Source organism: Lissotriton helveticus, chromosome 9, assembly GCF_964261635.1.
Source record: "Lissotriton helveticus chromosome 9, aLisHel1.1, whole genome shotgun sequence".
NCBI classification, from domain to species: domain Eukaryota; kingdom Metazoa; phylum Chordata; class Amphibia; order Caudata; family Salamandridae; genus Lissotriton; species Lissotriton helveticus.
Genome location: NC_136070.1, coordinates 152,923,208 through 152,939,568, shown reverse-complemented (window position 1 = coordinate 152,939,568; position 16,361 = coordinate 152,923,208). Strand labels below are relative to the sequence as shown.

At 43.2% G+C, this 16,361-nt stretch overlaps 1 protein-coding gene across 3 annotated transcripts in view; it reads right to left on the bottom strand.

The window, feature by feature from the left end:
- The window catches only part of LOC144781059 (uncharacterized), a 376,284-nt gene that overhangs the window by 77,447 nt on the left and 282,476 nt on the right, over positions 1–16,361 (bottom strand). For all 3 annotated transcript variants that reach the window (XM_078659688.1, XM_078659690.1, XM_078659689.1), the window contains one exon: positions 9,623–9,854. In XM_078659688.1, the coding sequence (XP_078515814.1) occupies positions 9,623–9,854 (232 nt within the window). The remainder of the gene's footprint in view (positions 1–9,622; positions 9,855–16,361) is intronic.

Genomic DNA, 16,361 nt, shown 5'->3' with positions numbered 1-16,361 from the left:
TGTCACCGGTCCCTTCTGTTGCCCCTTAACGAAACTTCTGGACTGCCGAAAGAGGTTCTGGTCCGACCACGAGTTGGTGGAGACATTTTGACTATACTTGGACCCGCCTGACCCCACCCAAAATGGCGCCGGTACAAAACGAAACTCGCAATTCCCCGTTGTGTTCCGGATGCTCAGACTTGATATCATGAGATATGTATGCAGTTTTTGAAGCACATGGCGGGAGGGGATGAGTATTGCTTGAACATTCGAACAATGAATTTGATATTAAGTTCTGACGCATCATTGATTACAGTATTATTGAAAGTTCGAATCTTTTTGACACTGATGGTACTTACCCACAATGAATTTTCAATATGATTTTATTGCACTTATCGTACCTTGATGAAATAAAACCACCGACTCAGTTATGTTTTCCGTAGATAAATATGCCCTCATGTACAGTTCCAGTCTGCTCCGTGGCTGGCCCACGTGGTTGTAGGCCTGCATTTGTACGTCAACATTTTTTAAATAAAGATTTTGTGACAAACAAATATAGTCGTAGCTTTTGGATTGGTAAGTTCGAATACATAGCCCTTGTTCCCGATCTACGTAAAATACAGGTGAAATAAAGCAAGTCGATTACTGAAAGGTTAAAAAGCAAAGTACCCAGAAATATTGAAAATGTGAATGATCCAAGTTTGTTGCGTGTGTTTTTTTCTTTTGTGCAACATAAGGCAATCGATAAAGGTCCCGGTGTTCTGTTTTACTTTGTATGCCACATATCTCAGGGAAATTGTTTCAGATGCCCCTAAACCAGACCCAGTACCACTGTAGACCACCCCGACTCCTCGAAGAAGAACACGAGTTCACCCCCACTTTACACTGAATGCCCTTTTTGTTTCTACCCCCCCCCCCCACACAAGATCCGCAATACCACACGTGGGCGATCTATGCAACGTGCAGTCCATCAATGATTATGCCTCCCGCACCACCAGTCCCTCTGGGCTTAAACTGCTGAGATGGAAGGGACTGCACCCCGCGGAGATAGGTCGAATACGTGGTAAGTAAAAGCCTTTTGGGTTTATGCGCGCGAATGTGTCTTAAAACGCTGCCCCCACCCCTTCTTTTTCCCCTTCTTTCTGCAGGTCACATCGGAACATCGACTAAAGTATGGAGAAGACCTAAGCAACGCGCCATGGTTCCGCGGGGACAAATGATACATTATCCATGGGGACTGCCCCTGAGGACATGACTATTTTGGGTGATATGAATGCACGCGTGTATGACCGGATGTGTATAACTCGACTGGATATACGTTGCACGCATTGGCTTGATAAGAGAGATGTTTTTGTACGACTTGAGTGATGATCGAACGACCGATGGAATGGGAAAAAAAGGGGGGGTCTGAACATGGTGCCTATACACGACGGGCAAACATAGATATAACACTCCCTTACTTGGGAACGACCGTCTCTCTCTCTCTGAACCCAGCGACTGGAGGGGTGGCCTGAAGCAGAAACTTGGCGAGTTATTGCAGTATGACAAAAATATGACTCCAACCGGCCCCCGAATAATGCAACCAAGAATGACGTGCACCTACGAGTAGATTCTTACGCCATGAAACTCGAAGTTGCCCATTGTTCCCCCAACTAACACCCTCCGTTGCCTCAGCCTGGATACCCATTCGCTAAAAACGATTCAAAGATCCCACCGTAAGTACTAGCCCGACCAGGATAGTTCCCGAACAATTGACGAAAGTATAAATATTTGCAACAGAGACCAACAGCAAAAGACAGCCAGGCAAAATTAAATAGGAAACTAAGGATGCGCAGCATGCAGGAGGAAAAATCTTTGGCCAAGTACTGTTCTATGTTTTGTCTTGAGTTCTGTATGTAAATACATGTACCCCCCCCGCCTGAATTCATGTGTACGTAGTATATGGATTTACGTTGTCCCTCAGTCTGTGTTTCTATATAATATGACCCCTACTGTTTTGTGTTGTGTGCGCACCAAAATGGCCTATTATTGTACACGTTTCTCTCTCGCTCTTCCTTTCTCTTCATGTTGTACGTGTACCGAATAGTTCATTTAAAATGCGAACGACCCCTGCTCCCTCTTCCTTTGTGTGGTAATGTTGTGCCCCGCCGGCACGAGCCTAATTGGTTTTTCGAACACAAAGGTGATCGACAAATTGCCAGAAACTAAAACAATTGTAATTTGCCATGTTACTACCTCTCCTTTCTGTAAAAATGATAGAACTCGAATTGGCTATAAAGGAAAGGACAGGTAAGACGACTGATGTCCCCCTAATCTGGCCCTTTTTATAGGAGGACTATACGTCAGTGGCCTTCTGCTCTCAGCTCGTTAGAAACACAATCTCCTATGCCCAGATTGCCCCACCCCTCCGCACCCAAGTACGGATGTCCAAAACGTCCCCGTTCCTCCCGCTTGACCCCAGCTCCGTAAACTCGAGGTATAACTGATGACCCTGCTTAACTGTTGCTCCCCGAGAAAAGAGTGTTCAGCCTCTACCCCTCTCTCATGATGATAAAAGACGGCTAGGGTCAGAAAGCCACATGCGACATGAATGAACACCAAATAGACTTAGTACAAACTCAGTAGACATGCCTGTATACATGCTCCACAGTGATAACTTCTGACCGTGACCGATGAAACGTACCCCCAGCTACCTAGATCTGGGACGGAATTGAAATGTATAAATGCCTTCTCTTGCCAGTTTGCTAAAACCTGTTTTGTACCCATTCAAGGATACACAGTCACCGGAGGAGAGGGGCTGGACGTGACGCACAGCCTGGCCACAGATCGTGAGGCGCGTGTGACCTCGACCTAAGATGGAGCCGCAGAGCAACGGGACGCGGGACGATGCACCACTCTCAAACGCAGAAAACGAAGGAATGGAGGGCTGCCTTGAAGCCCTCTACTTGTTGACCCACGCGTGCCAGAAGTCCTCGCCCTTTGAACCCGATTGATGGACCTGCCTGCGCATCACCCTTTTGCTCCCTTTGTCCGTCTCAAAGATCCGGTCCCACTCCGCCCTCTCCTCCCTCGATTATCCGACAAAACCCCTTCTATCCTTTCCACGTGGATTTTGACTCCGAGAAAGAAATGCAGGTGCCCAGCATAAGGCACCCTTAAGAGAGATTAGCTAGGAAACAGGACTGTGGCCTAACGGCAAAGGACAGATCACACCCTGCGACGTGTAAAGAAGGACCCGAGCTGGACCTATAGCTCCACCGCCGGTGCTCAACAGCGCCAACGTAAGAAAACGAATTACCAGAGCCTGCCAGTGATGACTCGCTACTAAAAAGACACTGTGGCGAAGACCCCCCTTTTTTTCGGAACTTTCTACACCCCTTGACTAATTGCTTGTATTGGACTAACTTCCTCCCTCAACCACTTTTGCCTGTAAAATGTTTCATCGGTCACTTTTTAAATACGACAAATGTAAATTTATATGTATTCCACCTCGTATGTCGCATCAACTGCACACGGTTATATGCAAGTCTACCAGTATTGACAAACGCTATTTCATGGACTACACACGACTATATGTACACCCCGTCAGTTATGATAAACACGGAAATGACCTATCTTATGTAAAAAGCGGCGACTGTGGAAAATGACAATGTATATGTACATAAGTGGCGTTCATTTGTGTTCACCCTCGCCACTTTTGAAGGTAAAGCAAAAGTCACGAAACAGTGGCCCCGCCATCTTGTTCCCTTTTAGGCCCCATCACGAACATAGATAGTAGCCATCTTTGTGTCATGACCTCTCTGCCCATTGCCAATAGCCAGCATCTCTCTCTCTCTCTCTCCAGCCTCGCAAGCACCCCGCGCCCCGACAGCCCCAGGTCTCTCCTGTTCGGGCCATAAATGCACCGCTAAACACGACCTTGTCTCCGTGCTGAACCCCTGCCCCTCGCTCTTTCATCCTACCCATAGAACGGGCCCTTTTGGTAACCTCTTCCTCCCTGCCCGATTGCCCGGCCTGATCCCAGGCCATCACCTAGCCCAACAGATGCAGTTTATTGCTTCCTACAGTAGGACCTCGCCTCACATCAGAGGAGCGGTGATTAATCAAGGCCTTCACACCCCTAGATCTGACCGACACCCCTGCATTCCTCCCAGGAACACCCTTCCTCTCTTCTGATGACCCACCCCCCCGGCTACACCTGGCCTCTCGACCCAATCCCATATCATAAAACTAGGTCTCGTGGATGTACCCCCTCCGGCCCCGCATAGCGAAAAGTGATCTTATCGCCTGCCCAACCTTAGATCTGACCACCCCCCCTTGCCCTCGTGTCCTGTTAAGACGTCCGGCTGCAGATTACAATCACATGTTACATTTGGGAGGGGAAAACAACATCTGAGCAACCGGTATGGGAATAGGCCTGAAGCTGGGATTCCAAACATGCCTTTTCGTACTTCAAAGTGTCTTTATTACAATAAGGAATGTTTGTACATCATAAACCTGTGTATAAAAGACGGAGCCGTAGAGAAACTTTTTAGAGCACCTCGAGAAGACACCCTGTTGTCTGATTTGACGTGTTCTGTTCCGATCGGAAATAAACTCCTGTTTCCTGCCTTCCAGTCTCCAGCGCCTGCCTCTTTATTTGGTAATCATGAGTTGGGTGAGAAGCGGCTAACGCCGGGCAAACCTAGAAAAGGGGTAATCGACCTGTTCAGCCTGAAACCCTTTTTCATCACAATAGGGGTCCAGTGCATGTCTACTCACCCAGTTTAACCCTATTTGGAGTTAGAACTGATGGTGGGCAAGGAGATACCCCCTCTAGTCACACTCTTAATTGCGGGAAAGAGAAATCGTCATGTTAATAATCACAAAATGGCAAGATACAGTACAGGAAAAGAGTAAGAAGAGGCCTCGTATCTTGACCATCAGTCTCCTCATAATGCGCCCAAAGTATATGCAAGAATATCTCTAGAGGCGTGAAAAACTATTCTAGTAGTAGTGGTTCAGGTCGCTCATAAAGGGTAAAAAAAAGGACCCTGTCTGCTGCATAGTGCGCAATACTCTGACCACCGTACCATAGTAGTCATAATCATGGCTGCTAACGGGGGGCTTTAGGTCCTGGTCTGCTGTGCAGCGCGCTAATATGTGACCAACTAAGGAGAAAGGCACTAAGTCAAAGAAAGGACGGTGAGCAGTGATCGCCCTGCTACATAAAGCCGATCACGGTGGTTAGCTGAAATGGGCCATGCATGATTTCACAGACCGGCATGGTTAGAGAAAATGTCAAACCCATTGCCCCCACAGTAGCTCTACAGCAAGGAAATAACGGTATGGCGGCAAAAGAAACGAAAAATGTTGTGCCCCCATTGCTTCCCCCCACTCCTTACTACTCCAAGGGTGGTGCTCCTCCCAAGCTGCTCGCCTTCATCCACCGTGTAGGATTGTGGTGGTGAAGGCAAGCACCAGGCGTTTTATCCATGTATTCCGGATCCTCATTGTTCCGATCATGTGTAGCGTGAGGGACGTGTGATGACGTGTGCTGGCGACCGGAGGGCGGTGACAGCCTACGTAACGTGAAGCTAGGGGCTGTCATGGAGGCAACCAGTGTAAGCCATGGAAACAAGGCATGTAGTCTTGTAAGTGGGAGCGTGTGGCCAGACATCAAAGGCCTATATTTAATGGTGCATGCCTTCCGCGTGCTGATATCAATAAAACCGCCAGGGTAGGGATAATGAAAAAACACGATAAGAAATGATCATGTCTATCGACAAGCTAAGAGAAGCGCTGAGTCCCGAATTACGTGCTGGGGGAGTTAAACCCCGAGTCCTCCTACACACATGGGGCGGGGGAATAGCCCTGAACTTTAAGGACATGGCCATCTAATGTACTGTGTTCAAAGTGGGGAGCCACCGTCCCCACTTGTCCCCACCGGGGGTGTATGTGTAAGAAGGTACAGGGCTCCATGATGATAAATAAACTGGAGTCCCGGTGTGCCACAATTTGATAATGTATAAATATATCGTACACACACGTGGTTGACATGAGGGAGATTCTGATCTAGTATACTTCCAATAGAGATTCTGATCTAGCATACTCCCAATAGTGCCCTGGTCAGATGAACCATGGTGCCGCCAAATTAAAAAATTGGATGTGTTGAATGGTAACGGCACGTTAGGGCGGGGGGGATGTGTCAGTGTATACCTAATTAAACAGATCCCTATCTAAAATAATGTCAGTAGATACATATAAGGAGGAAACCAATGTACGGTGAGAGTGAGAAAGGTTAATTCACGCTTGTAAAATAGAGAGCTACAATGGTGATGAGGGAAAAGCCAATTCTTTTCAGAAGGTAGGCGGTGGGGTGGATGGTGATACTTTTGCATAAATACTTACAGCACCGAATACTTAAACAAGTTACTTACCTTTGGAAATGCTTTATCTGCTAGAGACAATATCTAGCTGCAGATTCCCTTACCTTTGAATCTCCCTGGGTGTCAGACTGGATCCGTACATTTTTTCGTGAGCAGTACCCCTGTTTGCCAGTAAATGGCATCGATCAGCTCCTTGCATCGTCTGTGCCGGAAGTGACGTCCGCCTCACCTATATAAGATCCACTTCGGCACAAAGACGTCAGTTACGTTTCACGCCAGAAGCGTGGAACCATGTAGTGCACTGACACGGGTGTGTCCAAACTAGGGACCTGAAAAGGATCAGTCCTAACCCTATAAATCTGTCCACAGAGCGGGGAGGATGGGTGGATCGGTAAGGAATCTGCTGATCACTATGGTCTCTAGCAGATAAGGCGTTACCGAAGGTAAGTAACTTGTTCATCGGATAGACATCTAGCTGCAGATTCCGTACCTCTGAATAGATACCCAAGCAATAACATCCCCAGAGGTGGGTCTGCAGACAAATTTAGACTAAGAAGTCCAGCAGGACCAAACAGGTGAAATGCCCGTCCCTGTGGATCGGACTGTACAGGTAGTAATGCCTGGTAAACATGTGGAGGGACACCCACGTTACTGCCTGATAGATAGGCAGGACTGGAACTGCACAGGCTTACACAGTGGCCGGAGTCTTAGCTTAGGTGGAATGAGCCCTTAAGCCTTCAGGAGGCTACTTCTTTGCCAGTGGGTAGCAGATTTTGATGCAGGGAACGACCCATCGAGAGATGGTCTGTTTCTGCACCGCAAAACCTTCCTTCGCACCAACATACCCCACGAAGAGTTGGTCGTCCACCTGGAACTCTCGTGTGCGGTCATGGTAGAACGACAACGTTCTTTTTTGGGTCCAGATGGTGGAGACGCTGCTCTTCTTTGCGGGACGTGAAGGAATGTAGAAAGTGGGTAGGGTGACAGATTGGTCCACATGAAATGGAGAAACCACTTTCGGCATGAAAGATGCCTTAGTGCGAAGCACCAGTTTGTCAGGAAATACTGATTGGAAGGGAGGCTTGGATGATAAAGCCGGCAGCTCACACACCCTCCTGGCCAACGGAAATGCTACAAGCTGTTTTGATGGTGAACAGTCTGAGGAGACAATTGTGTAAAGGCTCACATCAGAAATGTGAGAACCAAACTGAGGTCCCACAGTGGTATAATGAAAAGGTAAGGCCTCAAAAAAAGAACGACAAATGTGACAAAAATGCTGTCAAAAACTGAGAGAGATGGATGGCTCTTCTCTCGGATCACCGCTGGCTGGCGCTGAAAAAATTTAACTGAAATCAGTCAGCATGCCAACGTGGCGCCTATAAAGGTGACGCGGATGTCACTTCTGGTTTGGACGCCGCCACGCAGAGCCGATCGACGCCACCTATTGGTGAGCTAGGGTACTGCTCATGAAAAATCAAAGGTAAGCATTATGGGGCTAGATGCCTCTATCAGATACCTGTATTTGACAAGTTTAAAATTCAACAGGAGAATTGTGGGGTCCAGCTATGCACTAATATGGCGTCAAATATGTGTTCCTTTATATGTTATCGAGGACATTAGTGGACGGCAATCTTTCTGGGGACCCAGTAAGAATCAGATCAGACAGATACGATTATGGTAAAGAAAGGAGAGAACCATAGTTAAAGTAGATATGCAGAGACTGCTATATTCTTGAGGCAGAACATGTATATTTTTATCTTGTGTAAATGAAATTTGCATCTTAAAAGCTATTTTCTACTATTCCATAGCGCATGGCCGAGAGGGAATTCCTGCAGATACAAGGTCTGTATCATCAGCACTGGTATAGTGGACAAAAGGTCAACAGCACTTTGGGGTGAGCTGATGCGAGAAGCCACAGTAAGCTGCAAACAGAAATGCAAGACATACAAGTTGTTGGAGGCAAGGATAAAAATAAAACAGACGTCAATATAATACTTCGCCTAAAGAAAGTTCTTTATATTGCAGGCTGAACATGCATTACTTGGTGTGCAACGGAAACAAAAAGAACATGGTGAGAAGGCCAGTCGATTGTTGCAATGCAATTTTGTATGCAGGACATTAGTTCAGACATCCTGGTAATTAGGAGCAAGGAGAGTACATTACTCACACAGCCTATAGTTTGGACAGTTCATGAGAAGGGGTGGTAGCTAGCGAAAGGGAACTTACATGAACACAAGCCACAATATACAGAGGTCAAAGATCGAAGCAGACTATGCAACAACTCTTTAAGACCTAAATGAAAGACATTACACAGATTGCTTAACATACATCCCAACACATGCAGATGCTCCACCGTGTGCCAATATTAAGCACAGGTGAATGGGTGGGTGAAAGCAAGTTAAGAAATGTCCATATCATCCACTGTTTCTTGAGTGCAATACAGTGGATGCAGGTGCCAGTCTGTGGTACTGGTCATCTTTGAGGCTCCTGATAACAGATATGTTAAGGTAGTCTGTCAGGCAGATGGTAAGGCCACCACTGCAGAAATAGCAGCACTTTGCATTATTCATCATGGTTATGCTTCACAGAATTCCAGTATATTTCTAAAGCTTTTTCATCTTAGCTTTGTGTTTGCATTATAATCTACTTGCACTGCAAGTCAGTATTCTAACATACATTTATCAGTATATTACTGGGTTTTTTTTCAAACGTTTATATTAGCTTTTTTCCACTCATATTGCTACGCTTGAAAGACTGCTGCCGTCTTGGCATCTTTTGTTATTTGCATTGTCTGCACTTTTCAAATACGTTGGTAATAAGCAAGCATGACTTATCCTCGCTTAATTTCAAAGATTCAGTGGTATGCCATTACTAAATTGCTGAGATTAGGCTTCTGGAAAGGATAATTTACCAGTGAATAATCTGATTGACTGAAATGGTCTTATCCTCATCCTTTGTGGACATTAGTTTCCACAGCTGCAGATTAGTCAACTGCAATATGCCCGTTTGTCACAACAGCTACCTCTCTGGGGCTTATGGGATATACATTTCTCCAGTTGTCAAAAGATGTATGTGTGACAAAGATCCCTTAGATGAGCTGTTTCTTTAGCAATCCAATAAACAAAGCTGTCATCATACCTCTCCAAATTCACCCACACCAAGAAGTAATCCATTGTTTAACAGAGTATCTTCCAGAGGTATGCTACAACACACAAAAAACCTACAGAGTTTAGAGTTATTTCAAAAACATGATTATTAGAACTAATTAATCTTACCTGAGGTATAGCTTAGTCAGTAGTGGGAATTCCCGGGGAATTTGCTTCAGAATATTTTCTCCAAAGCCGTAACAGAAGCTCATATCCAATACTCTTAATTTCGGTTTAATCCTAAATAGTTCACTGAAACAAGGTTCTGTGATATTCATTGCAAAAAGGTGCAGCTTCTCAAGTGTACTTGGCAAGTTATGGATCCATGATCCTATACCGTAGGGATCAAAAAGGGAGCTCCCTGGAAATAAGAAAACAAATTAATGGGACTAGAATTTTTAAAAGATTACACCAGTCATGCATAGTCATAATTTGTTCTTGTGGTCTTTTATTAACTGAAAATAAAAGAAAGAGGAGATGCCGCAGAAATCATAAGACATAACAAACAAGAATAGTGCCAAGGCGAACAATGATCTACAACAGTCATGGCCATACCATAGTCCGTGAAATGTGCAATTTTGGGCACACAAGTCTCTACTGGTTTTTTTTCACACTGTTGTTTCCTTTTATCAACTTCACCCGTTAATATTCAGGACATTTCTTCTCACAAAACCTCTTTAGACTATTTTGTATCGATATTAGACCATGAGGACTGGAAAATCTGAAGATTAAAGATAGGACGTGTGGCAGAAAAAAGAATGTCTCTTAAGCAGACCATGGAAGAAAGATATGGACATTGTGTTGGTTCCTAATAATGGTGAAGTGTCCTCCGTGAGTCAACGCCTGCAGCCGACACCTACGCTACTCTGTAAGCCATGTGCTGAAATCCCAGCTAGGCAAACTCAACTTTCCAACCTTCTGATGTTGGTAAATTAAGAATCTGTAAATTCAAAAATCTCGTCTCACTATAATGTGAACGGATTATGAATAGAATACGAATTCAAACACAATTGCTGGGTTATGAAAAATAGTTCTATTGGTAGAAAATGGAGGTAAATCCATATCGTAGGTACTTCCAGTGTGGGCCAAGAGTACCAGCATGTAAGATTTAGGAGCACCATTAATGCAAAGGAAGGAAGAAAGCACAGCATTTGCGTCAATATCTTTGAAAGATGCCTAATTATTCGCTGTGACGTGGGTAAGGAATAAATAACAGACGTTTTTATTTTTACACTGAAGGAAATGCATAGTTCAGTGAGGTCACAAACAGGTGCTAGCTATTTTTCACCAACACTTTCAATGTGGATTGTAACTCTCACATGCTAGATTAACCCGTTCTGTGTATCATAAGTGATGAAGAAGAGGGCAGATTTCTGCTCCCATGTACTTTGTCAATATTGGAATTTCAACAGCAAGGAACACGGCTAAATGAATGGGATTTAAGAAGAAGAATGGCAAAATACTTACAATATGCTTGTTTCATACCTCTGAAAAAAAAATAAGTAATAGGTGAATAATTTCAGCTCACAAAGCCTTCAGGAATGGAATTACTATGGCCAAACAGGACATAGCTGGTGGGAAGAATTTAAGTCGTGGTCAAGAAGATGGCTGGAGAATACTTTAATTTCTGGTTCAGTGCTAAAGGTGGACTAAAAATCCTAAGCATTGTAACTCCTTCCCGTTTACCCCGATCACAGTGGAAATGTTTAGGATTAAACTTGTCTGGCTAGTTTGGGAAAAATGGCCAAGTTCAGAGTACAGTAAATGCAATAATACTTAAAATAGTCTTAAGCTAGAGTGACTTCTTAAGTGGCAAAGAAAACAACTAATTTTGTGAAAGGAAGGATTTCCCCCAGCACCAACGTTTCAGATAACATTATAAAAAGAAAACGATATTCCAAATAGGCCCACTAGAATTTATCACACAAAGTCTAACAGTCAGAGATTTAGTAGAATTAGAAAAGAATGTTTAGTCAGTTGCGAGTTTTTCAAGCTATAGATTGGTATGTTAAATATCTTAGTTTTCACATACTCAATCACTCATAAATTATAAAATTAGTGTTCCCACATTTGAGTCGCTGCGAAGTAATCAGTAACATTTATGAATATTTTAGATGGATGGGCAAAGGATGGAGGTTACATATGAATATCAAAAAAGTTGAGTACACCTGGTAGAAGTTCAGCTGAAATAAAGAACATTATACAGAGTGACAGATTAATTTATCTGAAGGTCATATTTTACAATCTAAGCAAGTGGATATGAGAACATTTTTAGAACCTTTTAAACGTTAGCACACGTTTCCTTTGCCGGCTTAGGATGAGGGAAGGCAAGCATCTGGAAGGTCAAAAGTTTTCCCGAACAATGGGTAATTGGGTTCATGACAAGAGATGAATCAATGTGCATGACAGGTAGGAAGAAAGTCAAGAAAAGGGTCAAGGATGTCTCAATGTCAAAAAGAATATATGTTCAGTAAAAGTGATAGTCGAGTCGCTGTGCCATGTGGAAGGACACATTTTAATATTGTGTACCTCTTGCTGTTTTATGAATTTATGGGAAAATTGAAGTTTGTATCAATAAAAAGATTCAATAGAAACAAACTGGATTTGTGGCAGCGTAGTGAAATCGGTTTTGTTTTTTATAGGATATACTTCATTCACATTGCATATACAGTATGTTCATTTTGCTTAGTTATTTAGAGTCATCTCTGTGTGTCACTGTTGTGCTGGACAGAGTGTCTATTTGTATACTTCCTGTCATGTTTATTATGCTACCTGTGGAATGTTAGTATAAACGATTCTGTTTATTGCCAGTTTTAACCAGTTTCTCTTATGTGAAGATATCTTCTTTTGCTTGCATGCCACAAGCACATTACTTGGGGCCTGATTAGGATGGCGGGCGGCCACCCTAATGGAGATGAGGACCGCCCGACATCGGGTTAGGGTCCCACAGGCCAAATCACAATTCGACCGCCACTGTGGCAGTCGCATTTTACATATTTTGCATTGGGACGGGTGCTGCTGGCTGCAGCACCCTCCGCAATGGAAAAAATGCAGGTTTTGCAATTCCCTGCAATACGTGGCAGGCACCATGCGGTGCCTGCCACATGGTGCAGGCAAATGTAGTGGGGCACCTTTGGTGCCCCCCAAGTACAAAACCAAAGTGCCTGGGGGAAATGGGGACCCGCTATGGGCCCCCAAAGTCCATCCCTGCCAGCCTTTCCATGGCGGATGAACCACTATAGAAAGGCTCGCTGGATAGACTATCATAATATGACTGGCGTTGCCTGATGGGCACTGCCGCCATTCTAGGCAATGCGGATGTCCGACAGGCGGTCGGAAAAGGACTGCCTGTGGAACCGTGGTGGTCGGTCTTGCGGACTGCCACGTTTCCGCCCGCCATAGTAATCTGGTGGTACGGAAAACCGCAGTACGATGGCGGTGAACTTACCACCACCAGCCTGCCGGTGGAGGGTTCAACGCCATCGCAATCAGCCCCTTGGCTACGTTTATATTATGGGCTTACTTTACATAGCGTCTATGTCAAATTTGGAATTTACTTGCAACAGGTCTATCTCCAATTTCTAAAGGGACAATCACCCCTGTTCCAAGTGATATCGATGCTTCATATGGTACAGCCGATTCTTACACCATGACTTAGCTTTATTATAATAATATGTATGACGTAATGATGTATAGTCATTGCTATTATGTAATATTGAAAATCTTGACAATGATGATCTCATTTCAAAGTGGAGGTTCTGAGGTTTGGTAGCTCCAGAAGGGCTTGAACACCGTAGCTTTTATCCTCCTTTAGAAATCATTGAACTATTTGGGTTTGTAACTGACCTGCTTAGAAGTGGGGCCTGCTAGACCGACAACAGAAGTAGCCTGATGAATCTTCAAGAGTAAGCCTTTGAATAACAAGTCTTTGCTACCGTAATACATCTCTGGACCACTCCCGTTTCTGTGATAGGATTTGGAGATTTAGGTCTTTTTTGCAAGAATCTCAGCTGCATGACCATTTTCCAGCTTTGCACCAAGAACCAGAAAGACACTAGGGCAGAATGCAGACATGTCATATCCAAAGGGGAACATCATGTGTCCCTATATGGCAGAATCAATTCATTGGACACATTTTGAAACGTAGGAGAAAAGGTCCTCCCACAGACTAACACTGAAGTGAAATGGTTTGACCAGGGCAAGGACTGTGATGGGAAATAGTTAAGCAGCTATTTCTCGCTGGGAAAAAGCATGACTGATTCAGCTAAAAAAAACATGAATTATTATGGGCTTCCTATTTTCTGCTCCTGTTAAGTGTTAGAATAGCATTTTGAAGTAGCGATATTATGGAAGGAACTATATTCATATTGCACTCAGCGACTGGATATCCTCACGGGTGACTAGCAGCACTCTACAAACCCACCTTACATTATATTACATTCCTAATTCATTCATTCATCGCGTCCGATTCCCCTAGAGACTGTATTCTACAGGAAACTTCAAACCTGCCTTTTTTCTGTGCGACAGTAAGGCTTGTGTTGACGCGTGTCATTACATTACATTCTCAGCCAATGTCATGCGCTGCTGCATGTATTGTTTGGTTAATTTTCAGATTATATGCAGTAAACTGGATTCTAGAAATAAATATTTTAAGGTTTTATCCAGTGTTTCTTAGTGTTGTTTTGAGTGTCCTATTCAGTTACAAAATAGAGTTTGGTGTTCCGCTGTGTCCCTTAACTCATCTAGAGGGACTAATCAGGACGTGAAAACATCACTTACACACCATTCCTTATTGGGTTGTGTACGGGTCACAGTCCAACTGGATTTTAATTTGTGTTGGTGCACTGAAATAAGTCAGCGCGTCAAAGTGTTAGAGATCCAACTCCTGTGGCTTCGGAAGCGGGAGCTGTAGATCGTGACAATTGGCGCCCTACGTCCGCGTGCTCAAATTATCTTGATTCTTAATTTTGCCGACAAATTAAAAAATATTTTTTTTGTGTATATATATATATATATTCACTGAAAAAACCATAGGTTATAGACCATATATAGTTAGGAATTAGCATTTACAAAACCTTGAAAATTCACTGAAAAAACCATAGGTTATACACCATATATAGTTAGGAATTAGCATTTAAAAAACCTTATTTTACTCACACAAAACCATTGAAATTCCATATATAGTTAGTTGCACTAACTATATATCGCGCACCCGCAATCCACTGCTGATCATGTCACATATTACATCATTCATGACATGGTCAGTGACATCACTGATGACATCACTGATGACATCTCAAATGACATCACTGATGAGATCACTGATGACATCTCATTTGACATCAATGACCACATCACTGATGATATCATTCATGTGACAATACAATGCATCTCCTCACGTTTTAATATAACCTCTGTTTCACCCAGTGTTAAATACAGAGTATAATTTTTGAAACCATTGACACACCAATACTAGTTACTACATACGTACTCACTGATTCCTACGTCTACACACACATTCACTCATTCACCCATACAATCATTCATACATACAATCACTCATCTTTACAACACTATCATATGCACTCATACACCTATACAGACACTTACACTCTGCCACTCATTCATGGAGTTACTCACACACCTAGTCAGTCCTGTAAAGAATCAATCACACTTCCATTTTCTTGTCTATACAGTTAAACATAGAGCACCTTACATTTTCAAACATATACTAACACATACTTACTTTCTTATACAATCATTGATACAAGTACACATTGATCTGCACAGAGTCACACACCTCCCAGCCAGCCACACACACACTCAGTCTCCTATACAAATACTTGGACAATCAATCAATAACCCATATAGTTAATCATATAGCTACTGATCAACACATGCAGCAGTTTACAGAACAACAGACATAATGATGCACAAATTAAGACAGTTTAGTCACTAACCCATGCACTCAGTGAGACACATTTAATCACTCACTCATACATTCAGTCATGCACCTACTAAATCCTTCGTCCAGACACTTATACATCTACTCATTCTTCAATATGTAAAACATATTTAAACTTTACAGAAACACACAGTCACTGGATGATGTCATCAGTGATCTCATCAGTGATGTCATTTGAGATGTCATCAGTGATGTCATCAGTGATGTCACTGACCATGTCATGAATGATGTAATATGTGACATGATCAGCAGTGGATTGCGGGTGCGCGATATATAGTTAGTGCAACTAACTATATATGGAATTTCAATGGTTTTGTGTGAGTAAAATAAGGTTTTTTAAATGCTAATTCCTAACTATATATGGTGTATAACCTATGGTTTTTTCAGTGAATTTTCAAGGTTTTGTAAATGCTAATTCCTAACTATATATGGTCTATAACCTATGGTTTTTTCAGTGAATTTCAATGGTTTTTTAATAGCAAATATCATAAGCTGTCGAATGTCAAGTACGTGGTAAGTAAAAACATTTTCGTGTTTATGCACACTGATCTGCTTTGAATGCTGCCCCCCACCCCTCATTTCTATTAGGAGTACTCTCTCTTTGCAGATAGTGAAGGGTAGTTAACGCAGGCCTTTGCCCCCGTTGTAATCCGTCGTGCCTGCTTCTCTCTCCATTTGATTGATTGTTCTCTTTGGTTCATTCTCTATTTACAAACAAGCACAGAGTCGCAATACTCTGTTTAGTCTTTGCAGATAGCGAAAAATCGTGTAAAAAAACAAAAGGAATCGAGCAAAATCAGTAGGCCACTAATGGGATCTCTTTTTGACCTCGCTAAAATAGAAACATTAGGAACAACCTGTTGAAAATAGCAATGCGTATGTACATAAGCGGCGTTCATTTGT